Source organism: Glycine soja, chromosome 8 (assembly GCF_004193775.1).
Source record: "Glycine soja cultivar W05 chromosome 8, ASM419377v2, whole genome shotgun sequence".
Lineage (NCBI taxonomy): Eukaryota > Viridiplantae > Streptophyta > Magnoliopsida > Fabales > Fabaceae > Glycine > Glycine soja.
Genome location: NC_041009.1, coordinates 46,411,029 through 46,430,524, shown reverse-complemented (window position 1 = coordinate 46,430,524; position 19,496 = coordinate 46,411,029). Strand labels below are relative to the sequence as shown.

The 19,496-nt window shown below is 31.2% G+C and overlaps 3 protein-coding genes and 1 pseudogene across 6 annotated transcripts; 2 read left to right on the top strand and 2 right to left on the bottom strand.

Annotated features, from left to right (window-relative positions):
* Nucleotides 1-2,138: 2,138 nt before the first annotated feature.
* On the bottom strand, nucleotides 2,139-4,936 carry LOC114423698 (probable glucan endo-1,3-beta-glucosidase A6). Its single transcript, XM_028390547.1, has 3 exons — nucleotides 4,530-4,936; nucleotides 3,123-4,427; nucleotides 2,139-2,651 (listed from the first exon to the last, which is right to left on the bottom strand). Exons 1-3 carry the CDS (start codon nucleotides 4,588-4,590, stop codon nucleotides 2,614-2,616), a joined length of 1,404 nt encoding a protein of 467 aa, XP_028246348.1. The 5' UTR covers nucleotides 4,591-4,936; the 3' UTR covers nucleotides 2,139-2,613.
* Nucleotides 4,937-6,684: 1,748 nt separating this feature from the next.
* On the bottom strand, nucleotides 6,685-7,813 carry LOC114424244 (annotated as a pseudogene).
* A 1,526-nt stretch (nucleotides 7,814-9,339) lies between these two features.
* On the top strand, nucleotides 9,340-14,460 carry LOC114423694 (peptidyl-prolyl cis-trans isomerase FKBP62-like). Of its 3 annotated transcripts, XM_028390542.1 has the most exons (14): nucleotides 9,340-9,344; nucleotides 9,662-9,845; nucleotides 9,939-10,025; nucleotides 11,150-11,410; nucleotides 11,504-11,578; nucleotides 11,661-11,741; nucleotides 11,852-12,046; nucleotides 12,149-12,241; nucleotides 12,334-12,509; nucleotides 13,138-13,260; nucleotides 13,337-13,483; nucleotides 13,560-13,687; nucleotides 13,819-13,937; nucleotides 14,104-14,460. In XM_028390542.1, exons 2-13 carry the CDS (start codon nucleotides 9,689-9,691, stop codon nucleotides 13,928-13,930), a joined length of 1,635 nt encoding a protein of 544 aa, XP_028246343.1. In that variant the 5' UTR covers nucleotides 9,340-9,344; nucleotides 9,662-9,688; the 3' UTR covers nucleotides 13,931-13,937; nucleotides 14,104-14,460. The 3 variants fall into 3 exon arrangements, with proteins under 3 accessions (XP_028246343.1, XP_028246344.1, XP_028246342.1); XM_028390543.1 differs by lacking the exon at nucleotides 9,340-9,344 and having other exon boundaries at nucleotides 9,581-9,845; nucleotides 13,819-13,966; XM_028390541.1 differs by lacking the exon at nucleotides 9,340-9,344 and having other exon boundaries at nucleotides 9,583-9,845.
* Nucleotides 14,461-15,234: 774 nt separating this feature from the next.
* LOC114423697 (EC protein I/II-like) lies at nucleotides 15,235-16,108 on the top strand. Of its 2 annotated transcripts, none has more exons than XM_028390545.1 (2): nucleotides 15,235-15,388; nucleotides 15,690-16,108. In XM_028390545.1, exons 1-2 carry the CDS (start codon nucleotides 15,291-15,293, stop codon nucleotides 15,865-15,867), a joined length of 276 nt encoding a protein of 91 aa, XP_028246346.1. In that variant the 5' UTR covers nucleotides 15,235-15,290; the 3' UTR covers nucleotides 15,868-16,108. The 2 variants fall into 2 exon arrangements, with proteins under 2 accessions (XP_028246346.1, XP_028246347.1); XM_028390546.1 differs by having other exon boundaries at nucleotides 15,239-15,388; nucleotides 15,708-16,108.
* The last annotated feature ends 3,388 nt before the right edge of the window (nucleotides 16,109-19,496 follow it).

Below are 19,496 nucleotides of genomic sequence, written 5' to 3'. Positions count from 1 at the left end.
TTAATTAGTTTATGGCAAATTTTATAAGTATAAGAAATTGAGACGACATGAAAAATGCATAATTTAAATTATTTTAAAATACTGACAATAGTTTAAAAAATAATAAAAATACAAGGTTAAGTCGTTGAAAAAAAAAACATATTTCAACTCTAGTGTATAAAGATAGATTGATTAGTTAAATTAAAAATATGAGTAATTGGAATTTAACGAGCATTTTAACCCTTGTAAATACATAGATATTTTTTTTTATATGCAACCATTTAATAATATAAATTAAAATCGTTTTTTATAGTTTTCAACGAATGGAATTAATATAAAAAAATATTATTTTAATTTAAATTTAATTCTAATAGCATAATTATAACAATAATATTTAAAGATAATATAATTTGGAAGAATTTAAAAATAGAATAGAATTTAATTTGAATATGAGGATAATAACTTCTCATTATAACCACATATATATATATATAAACAATTCCATTCTCACAAATTGTGTGAGGGGATCACATTTTTTTTTTGGAAAATGACAATATTAAGGTTTCAACCTAAAATCTTGTGCAAATTACCCAACCCCTCACCAAATCTAATCTAGTAGATTTATGAGAAAAATATTATGTAATAATGGGAGAAAAGAGAAGACATAAATTCATCTAATGTGAGTGACCATTGTCAAAGTAGGACTTTATCTTTACAAAAAAGAGAAAGTTGCAGAGTAAATTCATCTAATGTTCAGTTCGTAGTATATTATATTTATATAGCATGTAGTTTTATGATTTTTTTCTCTCTACAATCATGGTAATACATGGATACAATAAGTGTTGTCACTAAATGAAAGAAAAAAATAGTGTCATTGGCAAAGGACAACATCCAATGCAATAAGAGTATATGAACTTAAATCTATTGTATCTTAAAGAAATAAAAAGATATAAAAATAAAATAGTTTTTATATATATATATATATATATAAACTGAATATTATAATTTATAGCTTTTTAATTAAGAATCTTCAAAAAATGAATTTTTTTAAATTAGAGATTATGGGTGTTTGTCTCTCAACTCAAATTAATATCACTCATGATATACATGATTATCGTTTGTCCAAAAAAAATTTCACTAAATAAATTATTCTCCAACTCCACATGTTTGAGAATGTTAGTATCTTGCTTGTTTTTTTTTTAAAAAAACTATCGTATCAGGAGAATTTAACACTTTCAACTTAAAAGATGACGTAGTTTGAGAATATCTTTTCCTGCTTAAACTGAGGAGATTTTTGTAATTTACATTTTAATATCTAATTTTAAATATTTGAACCACTAGTACTAGATAGTAGATACTAGTTTCTTTTTTTTTAAAAAAAAAGGAATAAAATTTAACGTGGAATCTAACGTAAATGCCGGGTCAACGCTAAGATTAAAAAAAACAATAATTATTTTAAATTTTTCTAAATTTTGCGTAGCCCACCCATGTGTAAACCAATTAATTTTTGTTCAAATATTTGAAGTACTACTCTACTAGATAGGAATATAATGTTCATTATAAAAAAGATAGAAGTAAAAATTTACGTGGATTCTATCGCAAATTCTGGGTCAACGCTAAGATAAAAAAAATTATCTAAAATTTTTCTAAATTTTGTGTGACCCACCCATGGGTAAACCAATTAAATTTTGTTCAAATATAAATTTCGACCTTTACTATTTTTTAATTCTCACAAAAACCTCAACATAAAAACAAACAAAAAACACAGGAATCCCATCCCAAAGTAAAACTCATAAGGATAAGTTAGACAGAGGAGTGGACCTATTTGGGAATGCGGCAATGGACCTACCTTCCAGGGCTATCTTGGAGCCGTTACTAATATATATGTATATATATATATATATATATATATATATATATATATATATATATATATATATATATATATATATATATATATATATATATATATATATACAAAGGATTATTATTGCATAAAATAGTTACGCAAATAAAAAAGAGTCCAAGTTGTGCAAAAAGAAACATTGCACTTCATTACTTATTCTAGCAGCATGAGGTCAAATAATGGCGATCCAGTGTGGAAATGATCGTGCAAAGAACTATTAAATATAATGGTTTATCTTACTTGCCAATCGAAAAGGATTGAAGTTGAGCAAAAATTGTAAATAGAAACATTGCTTGCACCTTATCACTTCTAGCAGTATGATATAGATAACATCAAAATAATGGTGATCCAGGGTCCAGAGAATTGATCATGCAAAGAACTAGTATTTCCTACTTACCAATTGAAAAGAAGATAAGTTGTGCAAATGACAAACAGAAAACATTGCACCTTATCACTTATTCTACCAACATGGTGTTAAATAATGGCGATCCGGTGGTTGGAGTATTCAAAATCAACTCACCAATGTATGTTCCTCCTTAGTTAGTGGGTTTGGATGCTACCTATAGAAGGAACATGCATTCATGAAATGAAAGCAACACTAGCCTACCTACAGTAAAAAGGATCCCCTAATTCAGAATTCCCAATGTCGATATAGTCAAATTAAATAATCATCATATGATTGCGTAACGAAAACTCCATTTTGCTTGATTTGTTTGATTTCTCCTCCTTCAAAGTGTCACACTTGGGAACTTGCAAGATCCATAACCTTCAAGAATTCAAAATAAATTAAACTAACAGGAAGTAAATTCCACCAAAATCCAATTTAATCATTGAACATTTTCACTTCCTTCAAGCAGTTAACAAAAACCAAAGCACATGACTTTAATAATTACTCGTTTAAATAATTTCCAAACCACAAAACTTCCAAAATCCAATGATTAAATTAGATAATGCATTCATAGTATAATTTTGTTTTACTATCATCCAATTAAAAATGTTATGTATAATAAGTTTTTTAACCTTTATAATAACTACTTAAAAAATTACACATAACATAACAAACATTATGTCATTTCCGATCAATAGGATAAAACATTTTTTACATCGACGAATGAAGGTTAATAAATGTTAAACACCATTCTAAAAACACTAAAGCATAATCTTACCTTTATATGGCTAAAAAAAATCAGAAATCAGAATAAGAAAAATAAGCAAATATTAAAAAAAAATCACTTACTTGGATCCTTTGCGGTTTGAGTTGCAAGCCCATTGAAGTAACAAGTACCACCAACCTTCCTAAACTGCGCCCAATAAGCGCTAAAAGCATAGCTCGCGTGCCAGAAAACCGAATCGGGTTTAAAACACTTCCCCTTCGGTTGGATCGGATCGCACGTGCCATTTCCCTGCGAGCACGCGTACGCAAGCGCTGCCGCCAGCGCCGTCGCGTTATGCGGACGTGCCGCCACGCACCATATCTCCCCCTTAAACTTCTCGTTATTCTCCGGCACCGGAAGCGGCCGGAACCCCGCCTCGGGCGTCTCCCCGGACAAATCGACGTCGTAAACCCTCGAGCCGTTAGGGTGCAGCAAGCCGAAGTGCCGCTCCGTGCCCGGACCCGGTTTCTGATTCTCATTGAACAAAGCGAATAAAAAAGACGGAAGAGCCGAACCCGGTCGAGCCGGTGTCCCCAGCCACGGTTTTCTAGTAACCTTCTTTATGAAGTTTCGGTTGTAAGTGGCAGCGTTGAAAATATTGGCTCCAATCTGGTCCAAGTCGCCACCATTGGGCCAACCCGTTTCCGCGATGAAGATCCGAACGCCCGGAAAACCCAATCTATTCATGGCAAAATAAACCGCATCCACCATTTGATCAAAGAGGTTGGTGTAAACCAGACCCGTACCCGGATCCGTTACCGTTAAATTCTTGGACTGAAACAAAGCGTAATCGAGGTTTATATTCAAGGGGTCAGCGGACCAAGAGAAGAAAGGGTAGACGTCTAAGAAGAAAAAGGATTTTGTTCTGTTGAGGAACTTTAGCATGGGTTTCATGACGGGGGCACTTAGGTCTTTTCGAAACGCACCGTTCGAGGGAGGGAACGAGGCTTCCAGAACGTCTATTGCGGAGGAGGTTCCGACTTTGACTTTGCGGATCCCGAGGGATTTCAGAGAGTGCTTGATGCGGCGCATGGCGGGGACCAGGTAGGGCCACGTGCCGTTGGGGGCGGTGCTGCTGGTGACTTCGTTGCCCACCAGGAGGTAGCGGATCAGTGTGCGGGGATGGTAGGGTACGACGTTGTCGGAGACCCATTTGTCGGAGAGGGATTGGTTCCTGGAGATGTTCACGATGAGGTCGTTGGGGACCATGATGGAGACTTGCAGGCTCGTGTCACGTAGCGCGTGGAGGATCGCCGGGTTTGCGTCGTAGAGCTTCACGCGCTTCGCGTGGAGGGAGGTGATGAGGGAGACTGATTTTTGCGGCGGTGGAAGGTTGTCTCCGAGCTGGCCGTAGCAGATTCCGGGATGGGTTGAAAACGTTGTCGCGCCTGTAAAAGAGAAAAATGTCATTTAGTGTGAACAAGATTGTCTTCCAAACAAGAAACGTGTAAACAACATAAAAAAGAAAAGAAAAACTGAAGGAGGCTTACTTGCTATGGTGAATAGTGCAATGGATGATAGGAACAGTGGAATGAGGAGAAGCATAGCCATTTTTGTTTTTTACTAATTAGTAACTTCCTTGATGAGGCAAAAGGAGTTTTTTTTTTTTTTTGGTTGCTGGGAAGGTTCTTGAGCTCTAAAGCATGGCCGTTTGGCTAGTGTGTTTTACTCCACCTGGCGCTACGCGTGTGAGTGTGTGATTAATGAAGCTAGAATAACAGCAAAGGAACAATGCTGGTGAGGGAAAAAGCCAAGGGTATTTTCTGGGGAAGGTGAAATAGAAGCTGTGTTGCACAGAGGGTGATGGAATGGAATGGAATGGGAAAACGAGCTTTGGGGGGTGTTTAAGAAAGAGAGAAAAACGATCATTAATGAGTTGAAGAAGAGAATTGCAACGACTATTTGCAAATGGGGGAATATTTTATCTTTTTCACTCACTGCGAAAGTGATGTTAATTAATTAATAATAGTCCTAAAATTATGATAGTAGTATAAAAAGAGTGGGGGCCAGGTTGTGTTGTTTTGCTTTGAATAGTGAGAATGATTGGATTTATTCTCTTAATTGTATTTAGGATTGAAGGGTGAGGTGAGCTTGAATGAAGGAGAGGAAAAGTGGGTGATACTGAGTCTGTAAAAGGTGTCACCGTACCGAAAGAGAAGTTAGCCGTTTGAGTGTAAAATTTAAAAGAGGATCCTGTTTAATATTTGGTGCATAGTTTTCGAGGGCCTCTGTCACGGAAAAAAGGTTTTGCCTAAATCACTGTTAAGTGTTAAGAACTTAAGATTAAGATATCTATATAAAAAAATTAAATTACTCATTTCTTCTGATAATTTTTAATTTTTTTAATTTTTATTAATTTTTTAGTTTTTATAGTCTGAAAGTAATTTTTTTAATTTATATAATTTATATTTTAATTTTTTTTAATTTCTCTATTTTAAAAGTATTTTTTTAGTCTCTATCATTTATATTTTAATTCATTTTTATTCCTTATAATTTAAGTAAAAATTATAAAATTATAAAAATTAAAAAAATCACTTTCAAAATTATATAGAGAATTAAAATGTAAATTATAAGAACTAAAAAAATAAGAATCATAAAATTATAAGAATCAATTTAATCAAGAAAAAAAAAGTAATATAGTATTTAAAATTAAAATGAAGGAATAAACTAATAATATTTTTTAATAAAAAAACATTTTTAATGTCCTTACACTTAAAGTAATTATTAACATTTGCATAGAAAAACAAGCAAAAAGTTATTGTTGTGCAAAAATAAGTAAAAAAAGCTATTGATGTTGCAGCAGGGTAGCCTTTATGGTCGACGACAGATGCACACCGACACTGCTCTTCTGAAAGAGAGAGAGAGAGCTTGGAGCAAGTGAACAACTCTATAAAGAGAAGTGTAGGAAACAGGTTCTCTTTAAAAAAATTTCCATAATTCCTCTTTTATGTTTATAATATTTTATTTCTTTCCGACATCCAAATAACTGAAACAAACAAGGTACTCTAAGAGTGAGTATTTATATTTTAAAATGAAACTAAATAATTGTAAGATTTAATTAAATTTTTTTAATTTGTTTACTAAAATTAATGTATAGTTTAATCATTCAACAAAATTTTAAGTAAATTAAACCTTTGAAATTTTTACTTATTACTGTATACTTTAGTACTTTCATCCCTTTTTATTTAAAATTCTCAGATTGTTATTTTTTATAAATTTTTTCAATAATTGAATCGACTAAATTATTTTTAGCATTTTTCTATTAAAAGTTAATTGACCAAAATATTAAATTTTACCATCAATCAAAGCTTTTGGTATTGAGAACATATCTTAATATCAATTTTGCATGATTATATTACTTAAAAATTACAAAAAAGAGTATGATATAGGAATGGAACAAGTCCAAGGATCACTCAGAAGTATCTTGAGTGCTCAATTAAGTCATAGCAACAATTCATCATATTCAATGAAATTATCAAACTTCAACTACTTTAAGATAATGTCAGATCATACTATAAAATTTTTCATTTATCACATACAAGATGACAGCATCACAAAAAAAGAAATCTCAACAGTAAAGCTAACTAATCAATCTTTGCCTATGATGGGTTCAAATTAAGTGACTAGCAATCCTTCAGATGAACCTCAAACACCTCTGCTTGATCTTGCAGGTAAATGGTAATTATCACCACCAAGCAACTTTGTGGCTTTTTCCTTAGTAATTGCAGAATTGATCCTTTTCTTCATTTCTTGTGTGCAAAGCTTTGAGCTGATATCTTTCCTCTTCAAAGCACTCCTCACCTTGTAAACCTAACCATCCAAAGAACTCATTGCTTTGGCCTTCCTAATGAACTTCTTATCTTCAGCTTCTTGAATCAGTCTTCCAATCTCTTCAGCTGACAGTCTTTCTTTGTCATTGATTATGGTAATCTTGTTCTTATTGCAAGTGGTTTTTTCCTAGCCAGAAACACATAAGATATCATTTGCATCTATAAGAAAAACACATATACAAAGGATGGCGGCAGAAAGAACAAAAGTACCCAGCAAATTGTTATCTATGGATCATGTTCTCTCACCCTCGTAAACCTAAATCTTGGCCCCATATTGGTTATCTTTTCGTGTATTGTAAACTTCTGTCTTCCTAACAGGAATGGAAGTGTTCCTTGGAATCACTACACTCATGATATCTCCATGTAAAGGATCGAGTATACCAAGGGATACGTGGTGTAAAATCCGAAAATACCAAGTTTGGAACATTATTCTTACTAGGGTTAATACTCATGCACGAATCCCTTTCCCTTGAAGAACTTCTTCAATAACTCCTGCACTTTGGGAATCCTCGAAGAACCACCAATAAGAACAACATCATGTACATCATTCTTGTCCAACTTAGCATAAGACATTTATCTACTTAATTTCTCCATAGTCCGATCCATACACTCTTCAAAGAGCTCCATATTTATTTCTTCAAATTTTGCTCGAGTGATTGAACAACAAAAGTCAGTGCCCTAAAATAAAGCATCAACCTCCTCACGGCTCTTGGATTCCCCCACTAATGTCCATTTTGTTCTTCCTCTTCAACAACTGCGATCTTTACGGGTGTTTCCAATTAAGTGTACATTAAAAAAGCACATATATAGCAATACGAAATCAAATCACAATACAGTGTAACAAATATAATTAACAGAAGAGGAAAGTCATAATAAACTATACCTCTTTATAGTAGATAGATAAATTTGTTATAATTCTCGTAAACAAGCATTTGCAAGTCCATGTCTAGATTATTTATTTCAATTATCATTCCAACATGTCTTTGGATTAATTACACCTTCCAAATTTGACTTACATGCTTTCATGAATGATTATTTATTTCAATTATTGATTAACGTACCTATCAATTGACTTACAAGTAACGAAGAGTAAGGATTTATAGTAAAAATATTTCAATAATTAGCTTGTTTATTGTTTCCCTTAATCTGTGTTAAAAAAATATAAACATTAATCATTTTGGAATAGATAGAATATAATAAGATGAAGTTGTTCTTTTTCTTATTGGAATTGGGGAAGATGAATAACAATTATGTGAGGAAAAATTAAGTAGAAAAAGATACATTATTAATTTTAAAATATTAAAGATAATTTTGAAATAACAACATAAATTATTGATAAATTTAATATGATTGATAAATTAATCAAGTTTTTTTAGGATAGAAATTAGTTGAAGAGTCATATATATAAAGATGAAGAGGGTATTTATAGTCAGTAAACTTTAATGTATTTTATATTCACTTGGTTCCTTTTTATGTGTCCTTTAAGGTTGTTATATAGAATTTTTTTTTTTAATGAAATAGTCATGATTTTTCCCTTTTCATCTTTTTATTTTCACTCCACAATAAATGCATAAGTAAGATAACTAAATATTAAAATATAAATAAGATATAATTGATAAAAGAATAACTAATAAATGCATAAGTAAAATAATTAAATATTAAAATATAAATAAGATATAATTGATAAAAGAGTAACTAATGTAATCTTAAAATTTACAAATGATAGATAAATAAAAACAGTTTTTTCTTTTAAAAAATTCGATACTTATAAATAATCAAAGAGAGTAATTCCGTAGCATATGGAGAAATATGCCTATTACTTGGGGACCATAAAATCTATGAAAACAGCTTGCAGACATTATTCAAGGCATAATGGACATAAATGATTTATAACAAGTTTGGTTTTTTTTTTTCATTTATTAATTTTTACTTAGTTAAAGACATATTTTTTTCCCTTTTTCTATTTATTAATTCTGACCATGATCACCTAATTTTGTAAAAAAAAAAAATTAAAATCTTATTTTGATCTTATCTTATTTTTTGTGTTAAAAAGTATGATATTCATTGTATAATAGATAAGTCAACCATAGATATGTCTTCAACCACATTATTAGGGAAAAATATAATAGTATCATAAAAGAAAATAAGATTTTACATAATTTTAAAAATCATTAATAACATGATAAAAATAATACTAACAAACATGAACTTAATAATTTTAAGTTTATTACTACTCAAGATGTCTTTCCATAATAACATACAATTATTCTAAAAATATAATTTTGAAATTATGTATACATAGTTTTGAAAATACATTCTTAAAATAGATATATGATATTTCAAAAAAGACATTTCCAGAAAACAAAACGGTTCATAGCATGTACTCCTTTAAGAAAAAAGATAATAAATAGTTAAGATGTAAAAGGGAGAACTTAGCAAAAATGGATAATTAAGAAAAGAAAAACAAACGTGTGCGTGTTTTCCTTTTCCAAAAGAACTCTCTAGAACCTAGGCAGTTGCAAAAAGAAAAAAAAAACTACTAACAAAACATTTTCTTCTTTTTGTTTGACAAAAAATGAAAAGAAAAGTTATTTTTATAGATACTAAAATTTAAGTTTTCTTTCCAAGTCCCAGCTATTTTCTTTTCCATTCAAATTTTAAACTTTTCTTTCTTTTCTTGTTTTTCCATCCATCCAACCAAATATATCATAAAACTACTAAGGGTATGTGAGTGTTGGTGTGTTGAATTAAAAAAAAAGGAAGACTAAAACTAAAACTAAAACCCCACTCAGTCTTCCAGTGAAAAAAGAAAGGCAGCGATGGAAGAAGACTTCGACATCCCCGGCGGCGAGGAAATGGATCTCGGCGAAGACAAGGTCGGCGAGGAGCGGGAGATCGGCTCCCGCGGCCTCAAGAAGAAGCTCCTCAAAGAAGGTCAAGGCTGGGAAACCCCCGAAGTCGGCGACGAAGTCCAAGGTCCCGAAATCGCAACGACGCCAATTCCTCTGTCGTTTTCACCTTTCTTCTTCTTTTTTTCATTAATTTTTTTTCGATTTTTTGAATTGCTAGTTCATTACATGGGGACTTTGCTCGACGGAACTAAGTTTGATTCGAGCCGCGACAGGGATTCTCCCTTCAGCTTCACGCTCGGACAAGGTTTGCCATCTCTCTTTTCTCGTTTGTTCCAACTGAAAAGAAAAGAAAAGACCTCGTGGATGATGTGTCTGAAATAATTGGAAGCATTACCGTGAGTTAAATTTCACGTGTTTTTTTAATTCGCTCCCTGAACGTTGGAAAATGATGGTGGGATTTTTGTGTTGTGTGTGCTTGGTGTTAGAACTTTTTTTACTTCTTTAAGCCACTTGTTTGTTTGTTTTGTGTTGCTTTTGGATTTTAAAGGAAACGAATCCGTTATGTTTATGATCGCTTTAACTGCTGGTTAATTAAGGCCTGTTTGGATTGGGAAAACATTTTCCATTTTCACGAATAATTGAAGAAAATGTTACCTTCTTTTCACGTTTTTTCCAAACTTCATTTCCTCTTTTGTTATATCTGTGCAGGAAATGCTGAAAATGACTTTCTTTTTGCTTTCATCTTCATTTCCTGTACAAAGATTTGAAAGCAGGAAATTAAGTGAAAACTATGTGGTATTTCAGTAATTGTTTTTGAAAATGGGAAATGAAAGTTGAAAGTAGAAAGTGTTTTCTCAAACATAATAGACCCTTAGTTATTTGGCTTTACTTGATATATCTAGATTTCGATGAGTCATGCAATTCCAAATTTTATGAACTTATGAAGCATTATATGCTTATGTTTTTGTTCTGTTAGAGAAGGATGTATTTTGTTTTGTTGGCAGCCATTGGATTATTGTTTGAAGTTCAAGGTACTTTGATTGATATTCTTACAGTTACACTGATATTTTTCTGTGTTACACTATTATACCAATATTTATGCCAAACAAGTATGTGATAAAAGTTGAGGTAGGGAATTTGACATTGTGAAGTGCTAAGCAAGAAAAAGACATGGATGTTTAGCTTTTCATGTGTTGATTAGTATTTTGTAGACCTTCTTTGTGGTGCCTCTCAAGCTTTCTTAAATTGTTTTGTTGAAGTACATTGGCAACTTGCATTGCAACTTCAACTGAAGTATATGTGTTTGGTATTCATGTCAATGATTGAAATAAATTGTATGCTAAACTAGTTGAAGGGAAAATGGTGTGGAAGTAATCTTCAGGCTATTTTCAATATAACTCAAAAGTGATATCTTTGTTGGAAGTGCAGGGCAAGTAATTAAAGGATGGGATGAAGGTATTAAAACCATGAAGAAAGGTGAAAATGCTATTTTCACCATCCCTCCCGAGCTAGCTTATGGTGAATCTGGTTCCCCTCCAACTATTCCTCCTAATGCTACTCTCCAATTTGATGTTGAGCTGCTGTCATGGACTAGTGTAAAGGACATATGCAAGGATGGCGGTATATTTAAGAAGATAGTTACTGAGGGGGACAAATGGGAGAACCCTAAGGATCCTGATGAAGTATTGGGTATATATATGTCACATTTAATTCTGTTTTTGTGACGTTTGTGTTGATTATCCAAGTCTTAACTACTTGTTGTACTTGTTGTTGGTAATGCAGTTAAGTATGAAGTTCATCTAGAAAATGGAAAGCTTGTAGCAAAGTCTGATGGGGTGGAGTTCACAGTCAGAGAGGGTCAGTGCCTTCAAACTTCGTTAGCAGATATTTATTGTTTTCTTTTGCTGAGTATCTGAAGTAAATGTTTTATCCATGACAGGTCATTATTGTCCTGCATTGTCAAAAGCTGTTAAAACCATGAAGAAGGGAGAGAAAGTGCTTTTGACAGTTAAGCCACAATGTAAGCGCCGCATAATGTTTTGGTGATTAGCTATTACTAACATTCTTCATGAAATTTTCTTTCTCGTTTCTCTAATTTGGAGTTATGTTCGTTTCTTTGTCGGGTCATAGATGGATTTGGTGAGAAGGGGAAGCCAGAACAAGGTGATGAAGGTGCAGTTCCACCAAATGCAACATTGCAGATTACTCTTGAATTAGTTTCATGGAAAACTGTTTCCGAAGTAACTGATGACAAGAAGGTCATAAAGAAGATCCTGAAGGAAGGGGAAGGATATGAGCGTCCAAATGAGGGGGCCATTGTTAAAGGTAATTTCTGATTATTTTGAATGATGACTATTGTCTATTGCTTTATGTATTTCATAATTAATACATTGTTTCTTACTATATCTTTGTCATTTTGTGTCTTAGTGAAACTAATTGGTAAGCTACAAGATGGTGCTGCCTTTTTGAAAAAGGGCCATGATGAAGAAGAGAAGCTGTTTGAATTCAAAACAGATGAGGGTAACTTGAAATCTGCTAGTGTCCTCATTCCACTGCATCCAATATATATATTTTTTGGTCAAGTAAAGTGATTGTTTGATGTGCTGAAACAGAACAAGTTGTTGATGGACTTGATAGAGCTGTATTGACTATGAAGAAGGGTGAGGTTGCACTGTTGACCATTGCACCTGAGTATGCTTTTGGTTCATCAGAGTCCCAGCAGGAGTTGGCTGTAGTTCCTCCTAACTCAACTGTTTATTTTGAAGTTGAGCTAGTTTCATTTGAGAAAGTAAGTCAATTACAGTGTTGAATTTACATTCTGCTTTGATTTTATTTGTTTTAATTTTGATAAATAAAAAAATAAAAATTCTGAATCTATTATTAAGAAGCTGTAACCTTACAGCCTTATTTGGATAGTAATAAATAAAGACTGATCAAGATTAGATAGAAAGTAAGATAACTCTGTACGTTTTAGTGTTTTACCCACAACCACAACATTCTAATTGACTTGTTTTCATTATGCATCTGGCTTTTGTATCCAATACAACCATCTTTGTGTTTAGTTTGACCATCAGAAGTTCATTTCTTTTCTTCATTTATTTTTTTCCATTCATTAAAAATCACATAACTGAACCATCTTGCTACTCTATTTGTGTTGGACAAGGGTTCATTGCATGCGCTGTCCTCAAATAAAAACCAATTCTGCCTAGTGTAGCTTGGCATTGTGAGTATATATATTCTATAAAATTGATGTCTTTTGCTCACTATGAAAGAGTAGTGATCTGGAAATCAGAATCTTATGCTTTGTTGGCCTGGCACTTCCTTTTTTTCGTTTGCACACTTGTCCATTTTCATACTATGGATGATTATTTTGGCAGTTTTATCTCTAGTAATCTTAATCTGTTTTCTCCCTTCAGGAGAAGGAGTCCTGGGATTTGAACACTGAAGAGAAACTTGAAGCTGCTGGTAAGAAGAAAGAAGAAGGAAATGTGTTGTTTAAAGCTGGTAAGCATGCAAGAGCTTCCAAAAGATATGAAAAGGTAATCTAAAATAGATTATACATTTCACTTTCTACATGTTGATGCACCTGCTGATGGTACTGAAATCTTACTGTAGGCTGTAAAGTACATAGAATATGATTCCTCATTCGGTGAGGAGGAGAAAAAGCAGGCCAAGACCTTGAAGGTTGCCTGCAATCTTAACAATGCTGCTTGCAAGTTGAAGTTAAAAGACTACAAGGAAGCAGAAAAATTGTGTACCAAGGTATTATTCTGTCTTTCATCCTTTGAGGGTCACTAACCTTGTACATAAAATAATGACTTTTGATGTGGATTGGTAGGTGTTAGACCTCGAGAGTACAAATGTTAAAGCCCTCTATAGAAGGGCCCAAGCATATATGCAGTTAACTGACTTGGATTTGGCTGAACTTGACATTAAGAAAGCTCTTGAGATTGACCCTAACAACAGGTATATGCTCAGAATAAATTACTCTTTTTGACCTTTATGTATTTAAGATTTACTGAATCAGTTGCTTTGATTTTGGGCAATTTATCTTTTATTTTGCCTTGCAATGTAATTGTTCTCTATGCTTGAACCAGGGATGTCAAATTGGAGTACAGGACTTTGAAGGAAAAGGTGAAAGCGAATAATAGAAAGGAGGCGCAATTTTATGGAAATATGATCAACAAGATGACAAAGATTGGTTCCTGATAGCAATGTGAGTGTTCATTCCATCATGGTTTTATGGTATGTTTCCTTTTGGGGGATCAATTGCCAATTCAGTTAAGCTTTTTGCTGTTGATGTGATTAGAGTGGGGTTGTGGGGGCTAAAAATGTATATTTTGGGGGGCTTGTGTTAATATACTATTCTTTTTGGCATGCAGAAACCAGCTACCAAGTACCAACGGTATTGAATCCGTGGGGACTGGCAACAAAATCAAAACGTCATCCAATATGGAACGAGTAGAAGTTTAGTCCCTGTTTTCCTGGGGTTTGATCTTTCTTGTATGGTTTGTGCACTAGGAAAATTTGATGGATATTCATTTCGTATTTATTATGGGATGTTAACATAATTGACTTAATTATACGTATCCCCATGAACTGAAATGATTTGTTTGAGAGCTTAAGCTACTATAAGAAATGAAACTGAATAGATCAAGGTTTGCTGGGACAACTGGACAAGTGTGTTTTGATTAGATAAAAAGAACGTCCAAAAATAAAAATTCATTGTATATGTATAATCGCTTTTTAAAAAATTATCAGAAGTCGTTTTTATTTTTGCACATTAATTAATGATTATATCATGATATTTTGTTTGAAATGTATAAAAGGTTGCTCTTATGTCGAAAATGCAGAAGTAGTATTTTGTTTTTGGTTTATCAAAATATTGTTTTACAAGGATTTGAAGGTATGAATATGTATTTTAGGCTAAGGCTACTGTGGACCAGTTTGTAAGTGGTTCATGGGGAACAATTATTTTTAACCGTTAGAATAAACTTGTTATTATAGGTTAAATCGCACCTGATTTCCTCACCACTTCTCCTTCGACCACTATATTTATTGCCGACAGAGGCAATTTTCGGTGACAACAGTGTTTTATTTCTTTTCTTGCCATCTCCATCCTCTCCACAGGTTTGTAGAATAATTTGTTTAATTCGCAGACCTGTGCTTAGTAAAAAATAAAATTGATTTTAAAATTAAAAAATTAAAACCCTAATGACTTTAGGTGGTACACTTAACGAAAAACAATTAATGAAAGTGAAAAAAAAAATTAGATACTTGATTGAAAAAATAAAATAAATAATAATCTAAAAACGACTTTGGAGATATGAAAAATTTAATTTAGTTGGAAAAGGGTGCCAACTAGAATAATATTGATCCTAATCCAAAGTTTCTTTCATGTTCTACGTACGTGGTTTCAGCTTATGAATTGCATGCGAAGCTGCTGCCACGTAGAGTGTGAAATGGCATTCGGTATTCCCTCCTCCTTTCGTTATAAAAAGGCTACATAGAGTGAACACTCTCGAAGCATATTTGAGACTAACTCATAGAGAAAGAGAGAGAGAGAAAAATGGCTGATACAAGTGGAGGAGATGCAGTGAGACCGGTGGTAATATGTGATAACAAGTGTGGCTGCACAGTTCCATGCACTGGTGGTTCCACTTGCAGGTCTCTTTATTAAGTTCATAATTTTAATAAGGATAAAGCATGTTTTTAATTTCTGAACTTTCGTTAAAATGAACTCAGAAATGATTATTTTTCCAAAATTTAGAGAGTAAATTAATCAAATCCAAAACACGAGGAATGATACTAATAAATTTTATTGAGATTATAGGAATTAAAAATATATTTTATTAATCTTTTGATAAAGAAAGTTGCATGTCATTAATTGTATAATATAATTAAGCATACGAGTTCCTTGATTAATGCTTTTCTGCTATCCAAATCTCTAGATACACAGTTTTTTTAGTGTTTCACATGCATGCAGGTGCACAAATGCCGGCATGACAACTGGAGGCGGTGATCACGTGACATGCTCGTGCGGAGAGCACTGTGGGTGCAATCCATGCTCATGTCCCAAGACTGCGGCTGCTGGAACTGGTTGCAGATGCGGCACAGATTGCTCATGTGCCTCTTGCCGCACTTAACATCATACCTTAATTAAGTCTTAAACTTCACAAATCTTGAATGTGCTTTAAATCTAGCTATGTACTAGATAGTCTCGTTCAATATTAGTGTTCAAATTGTGGACGTGATTTCTAATATTAGTCTACTACTCTATATGTAGAGGCCTTTCTTTATGTGGAATAGGTATAACATGCTGTTATGCCCGTTTTGTACTTGGAAACTATCTTATAATGAATAAGAATATGTGAATTTTGAGTATTATATCTTGTAATAACTTTTCTCAAGTGCTATTGAGATTTTCTTTTTCTTTTTATAATTCTATTTATTACACTGGTCAAACTTTTAATCTCCACTATTAATTAGGTCGACTTTAACAGTTTAGAGAGACTCTGCTTTGTTTATCACCAAAAAAGATTCTGCTTTGTTTTCAATCAACTAAGATTGCTGCTGAAGTATGACTGAAACTTCTCATAGACTCTTACGTGTATATTAAAACAATAAATCATCTCAATTTTAGATATTTTCACTCTTTTGGGAAACTATGATCCTTCTATGAAGGTGTTGATCGATATAGAGTACTTTTTATCTAATTGTTTTTAGATTTGATCAAATAATCTATATATCAAGGGTGTTGTTAATTTGATGTGGTGCCGTGGAGGACTTCTCATCTAAACTCGTCAAACAAAGAGAGATATATTAAGGTTTTTTTTTTATATATATAAAAACTTATGTTTGATTTGTTTATTTTATCTGCTCTAACTTATAGGGTTTGAATTTGATTTTATGCTTGAAAGGTGTTTTACATAATCTGTTATTTGTTGTTTTCTTTTTTAAGCGGCATCAGATAATGGTGTTTCTTATCAACAAGAGTCCGGAAAAATTTAAAATCACAATTTATCACTCCTTCTTGGGATTTTTTCATTTATAATTAATAAAAGTTTTTTTTATTATAGGACACATTTCCTTTTCCTTAAGAAATAAATTAAAAGAATCTATATTTGGATCAATCAAAAACTAGTTTCTGATCCAATAAATTAAATCTTTGACATAATAAATTAGGAAACACTCGTTATATATGAATGATTATTCTATTTAAATATATCGAGGGTATGTTTGCAAGACAATAAAAGAATGATTATTCTATTTAAATATATGAGGGTATGTTTCACCTGACTTTGTTTTCACTTATGTTGAAGCTAAAAATAAGAACTTTTGAAAAAAAAAAAGTAAAAGTTGTTTGTTAGTTTTAATTTTTTTCAACCTAAAAACTTCTTTTAAATTAAAATTTGTTTGATAAATTTTTTAAAAAAAGACTTATGATTTATTTAAAATTGCTATCAGTCTAATAAATATATATTTATTAAATAATTTTTTGAATAAAATTAATTCAATTCACATAAAATTATTTTAAATTAATAAAATATTAAAATACAAATAATTTTTAAAATTATTATTTTCATATTTTTATTTACTTTTATTATATTTGAAATAAAAAAATATTGTTTTATTTTTTATTCTAATTTATTTTTAATTAATATATATTTATTTAGAAGAAAGAGTAAGAGCCACACACCCATTAAATGACTAAATGCACAATCATCCAACGGATTCACAGGTAATCGAAGAGGGTGCCTAAATAAAAGCTAGCGAGAAGTGAAAATAAGCTTAGATAATGGAGCTTTTTTTCAAGCTCCTTCTTTGTAAAAAAATAAGCTCCTTTTATTTTTAAGAATTTTTGTAAAAAATTGTTTGGCCTAACTTCTCCTAAAGGACAAAAAAATTAAGTTAAAATAAACTGGACCAAAGGGTACTCGAGTATCTAACGCCAAATTGACTTAATTTTAGGCACAGTAAATCTGTTACATTTTATTCAAATGTGTTGGGTATCTAATATTTAATTGCAATATTTATTATTTTAATTTTATAATAAATTCTTCTAAAAAAATTATAATAAATACTTAATGTTATAATCACTATTAATACAAAGGGTGCACTTTTGTATTGTAGCTTGATGTGATCAAATGCCATTGTGAAAAAGTGCACTAAACTTAATAATATTCCAGATGACATGTTATATAAAATATCAGGCTAAACATTCCATTTAATTCATATACGAGTGACGAGTTCTCAATTTAGTTCCTACATATAAAAAGTTATTAAATTGATCTTTATATGTATAAATGATCAATGTATGACACAAATAAGTTTAGTTTTTGCCACTATTAATCTCATTATGCATTCTTAATTTTGTCCATTATTTAGGGATTAAATTAACGATATACTATATATAGAGATTAAATTAAGAATGTGTTACATATATAGAGTTTAAATTAAGAATATATCATATATATGAGGATCAAATTACTTAAGAATGCATAAGAAAAGAGAGTTAATTAATGATCAATATATGACACGACTAGGAGCCATAAGGTGATTTGATGATTGGAAAAAGAGATATAAGAGTTGAAGTGATACAGATGACATATATTTGAATCTTCCCTAACATGTATAACATAACATATTAATTGCTAATGGTTGCTGATAAAAAAAAAATGCATGCAAAAATTAAAAGGATAACATGTGTGCATATATAGGTACAAATTGAGAATTCACAATAGGAAACAAATTATATGTTTAATCAAATATTATCTATTAAATATTTTTTTTACTAATAGATAGTTGTTCAAAATATTACAAAATATTAAAGATTAAAATGAATTGGGATGACTCAAAATATAATTCAAACTCGTACTAAAAAAATACATTAGAATTATTTTCAGAACTCAAAGTCTTCCAAATCAATCACGGGTCATGCTTCCCCTACTTCAATCGTGGAATCAATTAAAAGTAATTTTAAAATTTAAATTATTATGTAGGACAACGTAGAAATTGTTACACTAGTAAGAGTTGTGAAAATTTCTATTAATAATTGGATATTACTTCTTCCTCTTTAATAAATTGATGTGGCAACTTTTACTTTATACTTAAATAAAATATAATTATATTATATTTATTATTTTAACATGTTGATTAAATAAAGTAAATATTTATTTTATATAATTATAATTGAAATTAATAGTAGTTAAATATTTTTAAATTTATAAAATAATATAATTAAAATCCATAATAAATGCATATTCTTAAAATTATAAATTATATAATAGATTTATAAAAAATAGTTTAAATTATAACAAAATTATTCTTAAATTGAAACATATTGATAATTCGAAATAAAAATATAAAACAGTAGTTTAACAATACTGAGATAAATATTTACAATTTAAATACTATATCTTATGCATGTTTCATTTTTTTTTCCAGTATATATCTATTTTAGTTGGTAATAAGTGTTGTTAGAATATTAGTTAAAGAATTTAAAAAAGAAAATATTTATTAATTACAAGAGAATATAAAAAAAAGTCTTATGTAATATGATTTTGTGCATTTTAATAAAAAAATATTTTTTTTAACCAATACTCAAAGGATACCTTAAAAAAATTGCATGTCGTGTAAAAAAAAAAACGCATGTTTGCTTCAAGTTATTTTTGTGTTAAATAGAAACAGCACAACTTAAATAAAAAATAAAGTAGTATCAGGCCAGATATGGGTGAGCTTGCATGAAAGCCCAATGGGCGCCCAATTGGTTGAC